This window comes from Nicotiana sylvestris, chromosome 1 (genome assembly GCF_000393655.2).
Source record: "Nicotiana sylvestris chromosome 1, ASM39365v2, whole genome shotgun sequence".
Lineage (NCBI taxonomy): Eukaryota > Viridiplantae > Streptophyta > Magnoliopsida > Solanales > Solanaceae > Nicotiana > Nicotiana sylvestris.
The window spans coordinates 124,241,958-124,257,300 of record NC_091057.1 but is presented as its reverse complement, the minus strand read 5'-3'; the positions used below and the strand labels follow the sequence as shown (position 1 = coordinate 124,257,300).

The window sequence follows — 15,343 nt, the reverse complement described above, 5'->3', positions numbered from 1 at the left end:
TGAGTTTATATAACCCTTTACTAAAGTGGTTTAACTCATAAAAGCACGCAAACAAGGTGTTTGATGAATTTCTTAAAAGAGTTTATATTTATTTAATTGGAGCGAGTGAGTACTTATTAACTTAGAATTGTTCTAGCAAAATTTAGTGTTCTCGCGCCTAATGGCAGCAAGTCCATTCCTGCTGCATCTTCTAGTCTTGTAAGTATAAATTTAGTGTACTCTTATTTTACATGGAGAATAGAGGGATTTCCAAGTGTTTCTGTTTGAAATTTCAATCAGGCAGAATGGTTTGTTATTTGGTAAGCTTTGCATAGAAAGTCAAAGATTAGATTTTTAGATGACTTATTATGATATGTGTGCTTAAATTTTCAGATTTTTGGGTTATTCTTATATGTTATTTTCATGTTGAAAATTTATGAATAAGAAAGAATCTTTAGAAATACTTTTACATGTTTATTTCATTCTTATGCCATGCTTTACATTTAAGGACACCAGAATGAGCATGTACATGATGTTCTATAAATAAAAAATTTAGACTTGAAAAATCACAAGAAGAAGTTTTAGAAAGAAAAGATTTTTGAGAGTATCTTTTATTCTGAGATGGGGTCATCGTACAGGCCGAGAGTCCTGACCAAGGCGTTGACTTCCTGAAACTACTTGTGCCGAAGTAGGGAGCACACGAGCCGAGGGTCTCATTGCTGAGAATTTAATTAGCCATGCTAAGGTATGATACATGAGCGCTGAGAACGATGAATCGAGTGGCACCTCGTGGATTGAGCCTATTCGATCAGGTTGGGATCGAACCCGTGCCGATCACACGGTGACTGAGACAGAATTAAGTCAGGATAATTGGAACTACCAAAGTATAAAGTGAAGTATTTTTTTTAAAGAAAGAAAAAGAAGAGAATTTCTTTTAGAATATTCATAAACTGTTATTATGCAATTATTTTAGAATTATTCTTATAAGCTTTATATTTTACATGCATTTAGAACCTTTGCTCGTAATATATATGTTATTAAAGTTTTGCCCCTTGTTGTTGAGACTCACTGAGTACAATGGATGGTACTGACGTTCTCTTTTGGGAACCTACGTTGGTCTGCGGTATAACGTAAGAACCGGATTTGCAGGCGAGCATGCTACGAGTTAGGACTTCCTTTCTTCCAGTGCTATTGGTGAACTCCGCTTTTGTTCGTGGAGTATTCCTTATAGTCATTTTTATTTAGCTATTTCTTTGTTTACTTAGAGAACTAGCCAGGAAATCTCAAGTCCTGAACAATGCGTCAGTTTATCAGTAGAGGCTTCATAGACATAGTTGTTGGGTCAAGATTCAGATGTTTTTTTTATAATAACTTAGCAGTAATTCAGTAGTTACTACGAATAAAGTTTTGGAGTTGATTTATTTAAATATTTAAAGTAATCAAAAGTATTTGGTTAGAGTATTGCCTTGTTGCATATAAAGTTTGGAGTTATAATAGATTTGATAAGCAGAGATGGTTCGCTCGGTCATGTTTAGTGATCGAGTACCGGTCCCGGCTTGCTCAGAAAATGGGTCGTGACAAACTTGGTATCAAAGCCTCAAGTTTATGGAGTCCTAGGGGTCTATGAAGCCGTGTTAGTAGAGTCTTGTTTATGGGCATGAAGCGCGCCATACTTATAAACAGGAGGCTACAAGCATTTAGGAAAAATATTTGTCATACTTTAGATCGTGTAGTAGATCCTACCTATATGAAATTATCTAATGTATTCGTTCTTCACAACTCGCAGAAATGGCTCGTACTCGCAACTCTGACACCGACACTCAGGATGCTGCTCAAGAAACTATTGCTACTATTATGGCTCAAGGCAGAACTAAAAAGGCTTCAACTAAGAAAAGGAGAGGTAAATCCACAAAGGGTGTTCTAGTACCCCAGATTGAACATGTAGAAGGGGTGGAGCATGATGAGCAAGTACCTCAGGATCCAACGCCACCCCAAAAACAGCTCCGACTCAAACAACTATATCCCCAGAGGTGGGTCAGATGTTTAATGCAGTCAACAATGCTATGGAGATGTTTAAAACCTTTATGACCAACCAGAACGAGAGAAGAGATGAGATTCCACCTCAATCAAATAGACAGAACAATTCTGAGTCATCAAGAGTGAATGAATTTTTGAAGTTGAGTCCTCCAGTATTCCATGGTTCTATAGTTGATGAAGGTCCAATGTTATAGATGAACGGTGTTAAGAAAGCCCTCCGAGTGATGAAAGCATTTGATGATGAAGCTGTGGAGCTAGCTGCTTACCAGCTTAGAGATGTGGTCGGCGCTTGGTTTGAGATATGGGAAAAGGAAAGAGATGAAGATGATGGTCCGCCTACCTGGGAAGAATTTGAAGAAGCCTTCATGGCTAACTTTATCCCAGAAGAGGATAGAGAAGCTAAGGCTACAGAGTTCGAACATCTCAAGCAAGGGAATAAAAGTGTGCAAGAGTACTACATGGAATTCAAAAGGTTAGCTAAGCATGCTCCTCACATGGTGAAGACTGAAAAAGCAAAGATTCGCAGGTTTGTTGGCGGTTTAGCTTACCACATTAAGGATACGACATCAGCTGCAACAGTAGGGATGGAAGCCTTCTCCTCTGTTGTCGGATTTGCCAAGCACTTAGAGAAAGACAGACAACTAAGGAGAGAAGAAAAAGATCATAACAAGAAAGCGCTGACAACGGCCAAGTTTAATGGTACATCCAACGGAGGTGGAAGGGATTCCTCTAATAAGGAGTCATTAGCACCAACTCAGTCTAGTCATCAGTAAGGTGGTGGGCCTTCCTTCAGACGTACTCAGAGTTATGGAAATCAGTATCGCCAGAATCAGAATTTTAGGACATCATCCTCACATAGCCAGAGTCATGCTGAGCAACATTCACACCAGCAAAGTCTTTATGGAACATGTAAGCGGCAACATTCAGGTCAGTGCAAGCTCGGGTTTCATGGTTGATACCATTGTGGAGACATTGGTCATATAAAGGCCAACTGCCCAAAGTTGCGACGTAATTTCAGTGGTGGATCAACTCTTCCTTCTAGTTCCTCAGCTACTACAGTTGTACCCCCCAGGCTCGTGGTTCTCATAATCAGACCGGGCATGAAGCAGGTAGAGGTGCAGACCGAGTTACTCAGGGAGGGGGACAACTCCGTTTGTTTGCTACACTTGCGTCAGAGTGTAGAAGCATCTGCAGAAGTTATTACATGTATACTTTTAGTCTGCTTACATAATGCTTATGCCATAATGGATCTAGGTTCAACGTTTTCATATGTGACTCCATACTTTGCAATTAACCTCGGACTAGAACCTGAACAACTTAGTGAGCCGTTCCTAGTATCTATTCCAGTTGGCGAGTCAGTGAAAGTCACCAGAGTCTATAGAGGTTGTATAGTTTCGGTCCAAGGTCGCAACACCAAAGCCGATCTCATAGAGTTAGAAATGGTGGATTTTGATGTGATCATGGGTATGGATTGGTTGTCTTCCTGCTATGCCATGTTAGATTGTCATGCCAAGATAGTCAGGTTCCAATTTCCAAATGAAGAAGTCTTAGAGTGGAAGGGTAGCTTAGCATCTCTTGTAGGTAAGTTTATTTCTTACCTTAAGGCACAACGAATGATCGATAAAGGGTGTCTTGCCTATTTGGCTCACATTATTAATCCAGAATCAGAACTACCAACTCTTCAGTCAGTGCCAGTTGTTAGAGAATTTCTAGAAGTTTTCCCAGATGACCTTCCCGGACTTCCTCCCGAAAGAATCATAGACTTCGGCATTGATCTCATGCCAGGCACTCAACCCATATCTATACCTCCTTATAGGATCGCTCCAGTAGAATTTAATGAGTTGAGAGAACAGTTGAAAGACCTTCTTGACAAGGGTTTCATCAGACCGAGTGTTTCACCGTGGGGTGCCCCAGTCCTGTTTGTCAAGAAGAAAGATGGGTCTCTCAGAATATGTGTCGACTATCGGCAGTTGAATAAAATTACCATTAAGAACAAGTACCCACTGCCAAGAATTGATGATTTATTTGATCAACTCTAGGGTGCAAAGTACTTTTCAAAAATAGACTTGAGATTGGGGTACCATCAGTTGAGAATCAGAAAAGAGGATATATCTAAAGCAACCTTTAGGACTCGCTACGGGCACTATGAATTTCTAGTGATGTCCTTCGGGTTGACAAATGCTCCAGCTGCATTCATGGACCTCATGAATAGAGTTTTCAAGCCATTCCTGAATACCTTTATTATGGTGTTTATAGACGATATTTTGGTATACTCTAAGAGCAAAGAAGAACATACAGAACACCTTAGAATAGCCTTGCAGACCTTGAAGGAGAATGAGCTTTATGCCAAGTTTTCAAAATGTTAGTTCTGGTTGCAGTCAGTGGCATTCTTAGGCCATATGGTATCTAGCGAAGGAATAAAAGTAGACCCTCAGAAGACAGAAGCAGTCAAGAACTGGCCTAGGCCGACAACGCCAACCGAAATCAGGAGCTTCTTGGGGCTAGCTGGCTACTATAGAAGGTTTGTAGAGGGGTTTTCATCACTTGTAGCTCCATTGACTAAGTTGACTCAGTAAGCAGTTAAGTTCCAATGGTCAGACGCTTGTGAGCAGAGTTTTCAAGAGTTAAAGAAGAGGTTGACCACTGCACCTGTGTTAACCTTGCCGACAGGTTTGGGTGGGTTCACAATGTATTGTGATGCCTCTAGAGTGGGCATTGGTTGTGTTCTTATGCAAAATGAAAAAGTTATTGCTTATGCTTCTAGGCAGTTAAAGAATCATGAAAAAAACTACCCCACACACGACTTGGAGCTTGCAGCAGTGGTGTTTGCATTAAAAATATGGCGATACTACCTTTATGGCAAGCATTCTGAAGTGTTTACAGATCACAAAAGTCTCCAGTATATTTTCAAGCAAAAAGAAATAAATTTGAGACAAAGAAGGTGGCTGTAGCTATTGAAATATTATGACATCAATATCCTTTATCACCCAGGCAAAGCTAATATGGTAGCAGATGCACTTAGTAGGAAGTCAATGGGTGTCTTGGCCCATCTTGCAGTACAAAGGCGATCTTTAGGTCGAGAAATTCAAAAACTAGCAAATGATGGAATTAGATTGGATGAGACCGAAGAAGGAGATATAACTGCTTATGCCTTAGCGCAATCCTCCCTTGTTGCGCATGTTAAGGCTAAGCAAGACGAAGATCCGTACTTATTGAAGTTAAAAGAAGGAGTCAAAAATAAAGAAATCATTGCCTTCACTCTAGGAAGTGACGGAGTTTTGAAGTTGAATGATCGGTTATGTGTGCCCGATGTAGATGGTCTTAGGAAGGCCATAATGGAAGAAGCTCACAGTTCGAGATACTCTATCCATCCAGGTGCTACCAAAATGTATCTAGACTTGAAAGAGTTGTATTGGTGGAAAGGAATGAAGAAACAAGTAGAAGATCATGTGGCTAAATGTTTGAATTGCCAGCAAGTCAAAGCCGAGCATCAGAGGCCGGGTGGCCTAGCTCAAGATATAGAGATACCACAGTGGAAGTGGGAGATGATTAATATGGATTTCGTAGTAGGTCTACCTCGCACGTACCGTAAACATGATTCAATTTGGGTTATTGTAGACCGACTGGCAAAGTCCGCGCATTTCCTACCAGTAAAGACGACAGATTTCGCAGAGCAGTATGCGCAGTTGTACATTAAAGAAATAGTCCGATTGCATGGTACTCCAGTTTCAATCATATCCGACAGAGGCGCTCAGTTTACAACGCATTTTTGGCAGGCATTTCAGAAAAGATTAGGTACCAAGGTCAATTTAAGCACTGCTTTCCATCTACAGACCGATGGCCAGGTAGAAAGAACCATTCAAACTCTCGAAGATACGCTGCGTGCGTGTGTTATAGATTTTGGAGGTAATTGGGATGATCACTTGACACTTATATAATTTGCTTACAATAACAGCTATCATGCCAACATTGGTATGGCTCCTTATGAAGCGTTGTATGGGCGGAGATGTAGGTTTCCAGTGGGCTGGTTTGAACCAACAGAGGTGCCGTTGATTGGTCCAGAGTTTGTTTGTGAGGCCTTGGAGAAAGTTTAGCTAATTAGAGAAAGACTTAAAGCGGCTCAGAGTCGTCAAAAGTCTTATTCTGATAAGAGGCATCATGAGTTAGAGTTCATGGTTGGTGATAAGGTGTTTTTGAAAGTTTCACCAATGAACGGGGTTATGAGGTTTGGTAAGAAAGGGAACTTAGCCCTAGATTTATCGGACCTTATGAAATTCTAAAAAAGAAAGGAAACGTGGCTTATAAGCTAGCGCTACCCGTTGAGTTGTCCTCTGTTCATCCTGTCTTTCATGTGTCTATGCTTAGAAAGTATATCCATGATGAGTCACATATAATACATGTCGATACCATAGAAATTAAGGAAGGCCTGACTTATGAAGAGGTACCTATAGAAATTCTCGATAGACAAGTAAGAAAGTTGAAAACAAAAGATATACCATCGGTAAAAGTTTTGTGGAGTAATCACGATTCAAAAGAATCTACGTGGGGGTCGAGGAAGATATGAAAAAGAAATATCCATATTTATTTGAGGAAAAAGGTATGTGAACCTAGGTTTGGATTGACATTTATATTTTATTTATTAAATACAAGTTAGCAAGTATTTATGTCCTTCCTAGATTATATTTAGTTGTTGTAGTAATTTAGTTATGCCGTAGTATATTTAATTCATAAAGTGATTTACTTGTGCTAAAGTTGTTGTGCTTTAGATTCTTGTTAGTTATTGTGGTACTTCCTTAACGGAGTATGAGTAATTAATTTATGAGCTGCGTATGGTGCCTATGAATGGCCTGTTATGGTATATTTGGTTGTTGTTGACGTAGTCGTGGTATTTGTGACAGAGATATTTTTTTTGGCTAGTCCAATTTACAAGGGAAACTCTGCCGAAATTTTTGAAAATTTAGGGAGTTAGCCAAAATTCTGAGTCCCTTGGAAGAGTGAGTAGTGCTAAGAAATATTTAAGAGGTTCAAGGACCTAAGGGATGATTGTTAGCTTAAGAATAAGGCCCTAGCAACATTCAAGAACGAATGTTTTTAAGGAGTGAAGATTGTAACACTCCTCAAATTTCTAAAAGTTTAGAGACACGCTAACTGTAGAACTAAATTATTACTATTTTTATTATTTTTATCTTGCCTATAGTGATGTGTGTGTGTGTGTGTGTGTGTGTATATTTGGATATACAATTAGAAAAATATTAATAATTTTACTATTATTAATTATTAAAAACGGGTATCATTAATTATTAGTTAAAAAAAAGGGAAAGGGGACTAAAAGCCCATAAAAGGGCTATTGAAAACTAAAGACTTTAAGCCTTAAAGAGAACAGAACCCACGTTCTGATTCTTCAAAAAGGGCGAAGGCTTTTGCCTTAGACGAAAAGCAGAATACTAAGTTCTGTTCGCTCACGAAACAGAGCACGTAGGCAACAAAAAAAAAATCCTAAGGTTTTTCATAACTCACTTATTCTTGAACTCAGGTATGTAAAATCTCCTATTGTCAATTACCCGACATTAGTAATAAGTAAGAATTGAATAGCTAATTCCCTTCTTCCTCTATATCATCAATAAATTTCATAATTATGTGTAGTACTTTAAAATTGATTAAAATGCACTGGTTGTTGTAGAATCGATTGTTTGAATGATGTCAATTGGACTGGGGCCTACGTATTGGCTCGAGAAGTTTTGAGGTGAGTTTATATAACCCTTTACTAAAGTGGTTTAACTCATAAAAGCACACAAACAAGGTGTTTGATAAATTTCTTAAAAGAGTTTATATTTATTTAATTGGAGCGAGTGAGTACTTATTAACTTAGAATTGTTCTAGCAAAATTTAGTGTTCTCGCGCCTAATGGCAGCAAGTCCATTCCTGCTGCATCTTCTAATCTTGTAAGTATAAATTTAGTGTACTCTTATTTTACATGGAGAATAGAGGGATTTCCAAGTGTTTCTGTTTGAAATTTCAATCAGGCAGAATGGTTTGTTATTTGGTAAGCTTTGCATAGGAAGTTAAAGAGCAGATTTTTAGATGACTTATTATGATATGTGTGCTTAAATTTTCAGATTTTTGGGTTATTCTTATATGTTATTTTCATGTTGAAAATTTATGAATAAGAAAGAATCTTTAAAAATACTTTTACATGTTTATTTCATTCTTATGCCATGCTTTACATTTAAGGACACCAGCATGAGCATGTACATGATGTTCTATAAATAAAAGATTTAGACTTGAAAAGTCACAAGAAGAAATTTTAGAAAGAAAAGATTTTTGGGAGTATCTTTTATTCTGAGATGGGGTCATCGTACAGACCGAGGGTCCTGACCAAGGCGTTGACTTCCTGAAACTACTTGTGCCAAAGTAGGGAGCACACGAGCCGAGGGTCTCGTTGCTGAGAATTTACTTAGCCATGCTAAGGTATGATACATAAGCGCTGAGAACCATGAAGCGAGTGGCACCTCGTGGATTGGGCCTATTCGATCAGGTTGGGATCGAACCCGCGCCGATCACACGGTGACTGAGACAGAATTAAGTCAGGATAGTTGGAACTCCCAAAATATAAAGTGAAGTATTTTTTTTAAAGAAAGAAAAAGAAGAGAATTTCTTTTAAAATATTCATAAACTGCTATTATGCAATTATTTTAGAATTATTCTTATAAGCTTTATATTTTACATGCATTTAGAACATTTGCTCGTAATGTATATGTTATTAAAGTTTTGCCCCCTGTTGTTGAGACTCACTGAGTACAATGGATGGTACTGACGTTCTCTTTTGGAAACCTACGTTGGTCTGCGGTACAACGTAGGAACCGGATTTGCAGGCGAGCAGGCTACGAGTTAGGACTTCCTCTATTCCAGTGCTATTGGTGAGCTCCGCTTTTGTTCGTGGAGTATTCCTTATAGTCATTTTTATTTAGCTATTTCTTTGTTTACTTAGAGAACTGACAAGAAAATCTCAAGTCCTGAGCAGTGCGTCAGTTTATCAGTAGATGCTTCATAGACATAGTTATTGGGTCAAGATTCAGATGTTTTTTTATAATAACTTAGCAGTAATTCAGTAGTTACTACGAATAAAGTTTTGGAGTTGATTTATTTAAATATTTAAAGTAATCAAAAGTATTTGGTTAGAGTATTGCCTTGTTGCATATAAAGTTTGGAGTTATAATAGATTTGATAAGCAGAGATGGTTCGCTCGGTCATGTTTAGTGATCGAGTGCCAGTCCCGACTTGCTCAAAAAATGGGTCGTGACATTGCCCTTGGAATAAAGAGTCTAGAAGTAGTTTGTTATATTTTCAATGAGCAAATTAAGATTAATATGGTTGATTTCATTCTTAATTAATTAATGCTAAAATGTGAATTCCTTGATACGTGTGAAAAAAGCCAAAAATATTAAAGTTGACCGGAAGGAGTACTTGCTAGCAAAAGTTAACCTACACTGCTAATGTAACATATCTTGCACTGAGAGTACATATAACTTGGAAAAAAAGAGTTTCATATAACCAACCAATAACAGGATTACGTCCATGATTAATGGGATTTTTTTTAGACATGTACATGTTGTAATCACCTAAGTAGAGTTATATATATCATCATTGCCATAGCCCATAGGCACCTTAGGAAAATTTAGAGAAATTTATTTCCCTAAAGTACATAGTAATTCCATTAATTAATTATGCTATACTATCATCTCCAACAACTTTGGAATTAAAATCTTGCTGTATTGTTGCTGATGTAGTTTGATTTTTCGAATACCATGTAGCCCAAAACAGATAGTTGAAGAAGTTGAGAAAGCTCAGCACTGCCAGCAACCAATAGAAAAGATCCAGTCTGTCTTTGTTAAGATTATTGTCACTAAGCCAGCCACCATGTGATGAATTTGAAGTGATCTTATTTACTAAAGAAACAAGAACTGAGCTTAAATAAAAGCCAAATGAATATGAGCAATAAGTAATGGCTGTTAAAAAGGATTGCATCCCTTTTAAAGATTGTTTGTAAAAGAACTCAATAAGTCCAACTGCAGTGAACATTTCAGATAATCCAAAAATCAAAAATTGTGGGGTTATCCAAAATATTGATATGGTTTTATTTTCGTTCACTGCAGAAATTCTCCTTTTGTTTTCCATTAAGGCTGCTGATACCATGGAGAAAGTCGCGATAAATAGGCCAAGACCTATACGTTGCAGAGGGGTGATACCTGTTGATGATATAATATAAATAAAATAATTAAAATTGTACTCTTTTTGACTGGTTAAAATTTTAAATGAAATGCTCACGTATTTCAATAATACCTGAATCATGACCGGTGAATTTTCTCGCGAATGGGACGAAAAATGTATCATAGAGAGGGACTATGAAGATTAACAATATGTAAGGAATTGATTGAAGAGAAGCTGGAGGGATATGGAAATTTTTAGTTAGTTTAGTGTTCATGGCACTTCCTTGTTGGACTGAAAAAGTTTGAAGTTGCGCTAAAATGGTATTGAAAATTATAGTGCAAGCAAATATGGGAATGACTGAAATTAGGATCTTCACTTGCTCTACTTGTGTTATTGTGCAAAGTCTCCATCGACTTATCTCTTTTGTGTTATTTCCATCTTGCACTTTTATACAAGCCTTGTCCAAGAATCTGAAAATAGAAGGACAAAAAAAAAAGTTCTCTACATAATTAGTTTGGAAGAATATACGAAAGTAGTACTAAACTATGATTACAATTATGCCTTAAAATTAAAGTAACATCAAACAAAGAATGTGGTAAGTGGCGAATTGCTATATCTGATAGTAGCAAGGACGTAACTTTATTAATTTGTTAATCAAGCCCACCAAATAAGTGTCATGTTCGACCATGACTTCGACCTAGGCCACCCAAGTCCCCCACAGGATGTTGGCGTTACCCAATTAATAACATATGTACTTCTCTAAACAATTCGTTGAACTATCACGTCATCTAATAAAATAATTAACTACTGTCTACAAGTTATTTGGTACATAAGAATCCTTTTAATGTACGTACCTGAATCGACTGGTGTGAAGGAGAATACCCATATTATCATGAGACAATGTGGGATTGACATTCTTGATGGTGTGGGTCCCATGAAGCATACGTGCATCTGATGGAGAAATATGCTTTCTGTTTAAGAATGCAGCCACCAAAACCTGCCAGTTACCATAAATATATTATAAGAATAGTTAAGATCACTTCTTCAATTTAAAAAAAAATGTATTTTTGTTGTTATATTGGGATTTTTTTCCCTTTCTTTGTCGGGTTGGGGTTAGGCAGGCACGAACGATTTAAAGTTTGTGAATTCATATAACCGATCTTAAGTTTATATACTATAATAACTAGATAAGTTTATAACTATTTAATATATTTATTAATACATATACATGATCTGAGTTCACATAAACACATACTAGTTTAAAGGATATATCCGCCTGTGGTTGGGGGTGGCGAGGACTAGTAGAAGATGCCAAATTCTCCGACATATGAATAAATGGAGGCCTTAATAATGATGAATTATAGCTCTTTCCTAGAACATGATTCAGAAGATGACACTTGCATATCTATGTTATTTATATAATTGAGAAATATATATAGAGAGGGATTACTTTAATGTTGTCGGCGAAAGAGAACAAGATTGCATTAGTATATTATAGGATTCACAAAAAGAAAGGGAAAAAAGGTTAGAACTAGCATTAAAAAATAGAAAATGGCAGCCAACCCATTTCTAGATCGTCATTATTAGACATCCTAGTAATAATGCATGTAATATTAAAAGGAGAACAAAAGTCAAACATGAAATAAAAATATATACAAAATTAAGAACATGTTACTTGTTCCTAAATTATATGTAACAGTTTAACTTTTATGGGGGATGATAATATAAAAACTATTTATACTATAAGATCACTTTTAAATTAATTATGAGTAAATCTCTATACCAAGCATTAAAATTAAATGGTAACAAATCTGTTACGTATAATATATTAAATCATACTAAAGCACAGCTCGGTGTATTAAGCTCCAGCGCTATACGCGGGGTACGAAAAAAAATCGGACCACAAATGTTTATTGTATGCAGTCTTATCCTACATTCCTGCAAGAAGCTATTTTCACGGCTCGAACCTGTGACCTTCTGGTCACATGACAGTAACTTTACCAGTTACGCCCATGCTCCCCTTCGTATTAAACCATACTGATCGTGTAAAAAAAATCTTAAAGGAGAAGTGATTTAATTTTACCTGTGCAATTGGAGTGAAAATGCTTCCTTGAGGAGGTTTATTTCTGTAAAAAAGAGTGCCAGCAACTAAAGTAATTAAGCCCAAAGCCATAGCAGCGGCAGAGACACCAAACCCAACATCCATTCCAGAATGTGTTTGTACCCAAACAAGAAGTGTAAGAGCAATGAGTTCACCCATTGAGAATGCAAAATAAGCAGCATTGAAATATCTCGATAATTGCTTTGACTGCTTTTGATGATTAAATTGGTCAGCACCATGAGATATCATATTTGGTTTCACACAACCACTCCCTAATGCCACCAAATACAATGCCACGAAGAATATTAAGGCTTTGAGACCCTTTGCTTCCTCGCATAATTGGTCTCCATTATCAGTACTTAGCATGTTGTTGCATTTTGGTGGTTTTAGCTGTGGAAGATGAGCTTGTACTGACAGTAATATGAAACCCTACACACACAAGTGAGAAAAAAATTATACTACGTTTTATGCACTGACCTGTAAAGAATTTTTATAGTATTAAGTTAAAGAAGATAGAATAACACTGTAAAATCTTTTTTAATTTTACACTCCATCACATCCCTTGTTGAATAACACTGTATAATCACTCTCAAAATAATAAAAGAAAAAATATATATACATGTGAATAAATTTTCATAGTAACCTAGAAAAATTGAATAATAACGTGCTATAATCGGTCTAATTGTACTGATAGTGTAAACTCAGCGTATATAACTTAAAACTAAAAAATTACCCCCTTGCTTTGAAGAATATTTTTTTCCCCATTTTATAAATTATTCTGAAGTGGTTACAAGTATGTTCAACCTAACCAAATATTAAACGAGGAAAGAGTATTCTTATTTAGACTCGTTTCTCAGAACATGATGCTGAAACCATTGGGTGATAACCTATATTGCTCAATGTCGCTAGGTGTGTGCCTGCTCTTTTAAAAATAATGTATTTTTGGAAGATTCGACATGAGGACAGCAACATTTTAAAAAGTCCATACAACATACGTGGTATGAAAGGACCTAATTTCGCATCCAAGTAAAATTAAAGAATATTCATGTTTTACACAGACAAAACACATTCAATTAATACGTCTTTTTCAGTTGTTTTTCCACTGTTACAGTGTGCATGATAAAATAATACTAGTACTAATATTGAAAAAGACAAAAAGAGAGAAAGGAAAAGATAGTAGTAAGTACCGAAAGTTCGACAAAGGCGAAGATGAGGAGGGTCCAAAAGGAGCCAAGATAAGAGTCAGAGAGATAGCCTCCAAGTAGGGAGAGGATAAAGATGGTCCCTATAAAGTTGGTCACTATATTTGCTGATTCTGACAATGAAAAGTGCATCTCATTTATCACATATGTTATCAGGTTGTTCCCTACTGCTGCTATTCCCATTATCTCAAATCCTTGCAACCCTGTATATATAGTATTTCATTCCATACATATATACTATGTCAGAACCAATTCAGTTTACGTTGTAAAAGATTTTTACACTACCACATCACCTTAAAAAATATTTACAAGTAACAGCTTTAACTAAAAGTGAGATTGATAGCCTTGAAAATAAGGCATATTAGTTGCTACAACAATAAATATTCGCGTACGTAAGTTAAATACAATCGGAAGTTCAAACTAAATATTGTGAAATATATATAACACAAACTAATAGTAGCACCACAGTGGCGGAGGTAGGTACGGTGAAGGGAGTTCAATTGAATCTCTATTGTCGGAAAATGGTTTTTGGTATATAAGTTAAAAAATTATATATATAACTTGTTGAATCCAGTTTATATAGAGAAAACTTTTACTGTTGAATCCCTTTATTGAAATTTCTGCCTGCAGCCACTGCAACCATGTGTTAGTGTTATAAATGATATACATCCAAGAGGGAGAAATAAAACCTGCATAGACTAGTGACATTTTCTAAAAAGAAAAAAGATAAATACTTGAACACAAATTTAAAAGTACATGAAAGAAAAACAAGAGCAAACTTGAAGAAATTAAAGGATGAGGGAAAAGGGAGTTAATATACCAAGAACAAAAGCAGCAGCTTTCATTCCTCCATGTTTAATGGAGTTTGAAGGTCTTCCTCTCCAATCAACACTATTAGTCTCAGCTTCACAAATGTTGTTATCTCCTTTTTCTCTGCCTCTCTCCATCTCCATTTGTTTGTTCATAAAACTATCTCTCCCGCAGCCTAAGCTCTTCCTGGTTTTGTCAGAACTTAGAAGAGGGTTGTCTCTATTGCTAATAATGCTGAAAATGAGGCAAGTGGCTCTCCTTTTTATAACACTTAAATATCTATATAGTATTACCTTTGTTGGATATTGAGACTAACACTCACCACTTTGTCAACAGTACCACTTTCTGCTTCTATTATATGCACGGATATAAATAATAATATAATTTATACATTCAGCAACAATGTAACATAATATCATTTTTTTTCCAGCTTAATAGCTTCTTCGTCTAAGTTTTTTTTTTTTTTTTAAATTAAGGTGTTTGACAAAGCTTTTAGAAGGAAAAAACATGTTTTTGAGTAGAATCAGAAATAATTTTTGAAAAGCATAGCTTCTTACCAAAAGTATTTTTAAAAAAAACGTGTTTGAGAAAATAACACTTAAAAACACTTTTTAAAAGCTTTGTCAAACACTAATTGCTGGTCAAAAGTGATTTTCAAACTAATTAGTCAAATATAAACTGCTTTTCACCGAAAATATTTTTACAAAAAATACTTTTCACATTTAAGCTGATTTTAAAAGCTTGGCCAGACAAGCTCACACTCATATTTGTTAAAAAATTTATATGTAAATAACTTTGAAGTGACTTGATATTGTGAAAAAGTTTAACTTATCAAATATCTGTGCAAAGGTTAAACTCTTTTGTATCTCCTTGTTCCACCTAGTTTCAACTGATCTTTTCTATAGACTATATACATTCCTTTTTTTCTTCATTTTCTTTTGGGGGAGAGGGGTCGGAGGAAGGTTATTCCTAAATGGAGGAAAATTTTAATTTGTTTATCTGGTCA

The 15,343-nt window shown here is 36.2% G+C and overlaps 1 protein-coding gene across 1 annotated transcript; it reads right to left on the bottom strand.

The window, feature by feature from the left end:
• Positions 1 to 9,576: 9,576 nt before the first annotated feature.
• Positions 9,577 to 14,566, bottom strand: LOC104249060 (protein NRT1/ PTR FAMILY 4.3-like). The gene is made up of 6 exons (XM_009805427.2): positions 14,348 to 14,566; positions 13,513 to 13,730; positions 12,308 to 12,754; positions 11,079 to 11,221; positions 10,357 to 10,694; positions 9,577 to 10,262 (listed from the first exon to the last, which is right to left on the bottom strand). The coding sequence occupies exons 1-6, from the start codon at positions 14,490 to 14,492 to the stop codon at positions 9,739 to 9,741; spliced, it is 1,815 nt and encodes a 604-aa protein (XP_009803729.1). The 5' UTR covers positions 14,493 to 14,566; the 3' UTR covers positions 9,577 to 9,738.
• Between the last annotated feature and the right edge of the window lie 777 nt (positions 14,567 to 15,343).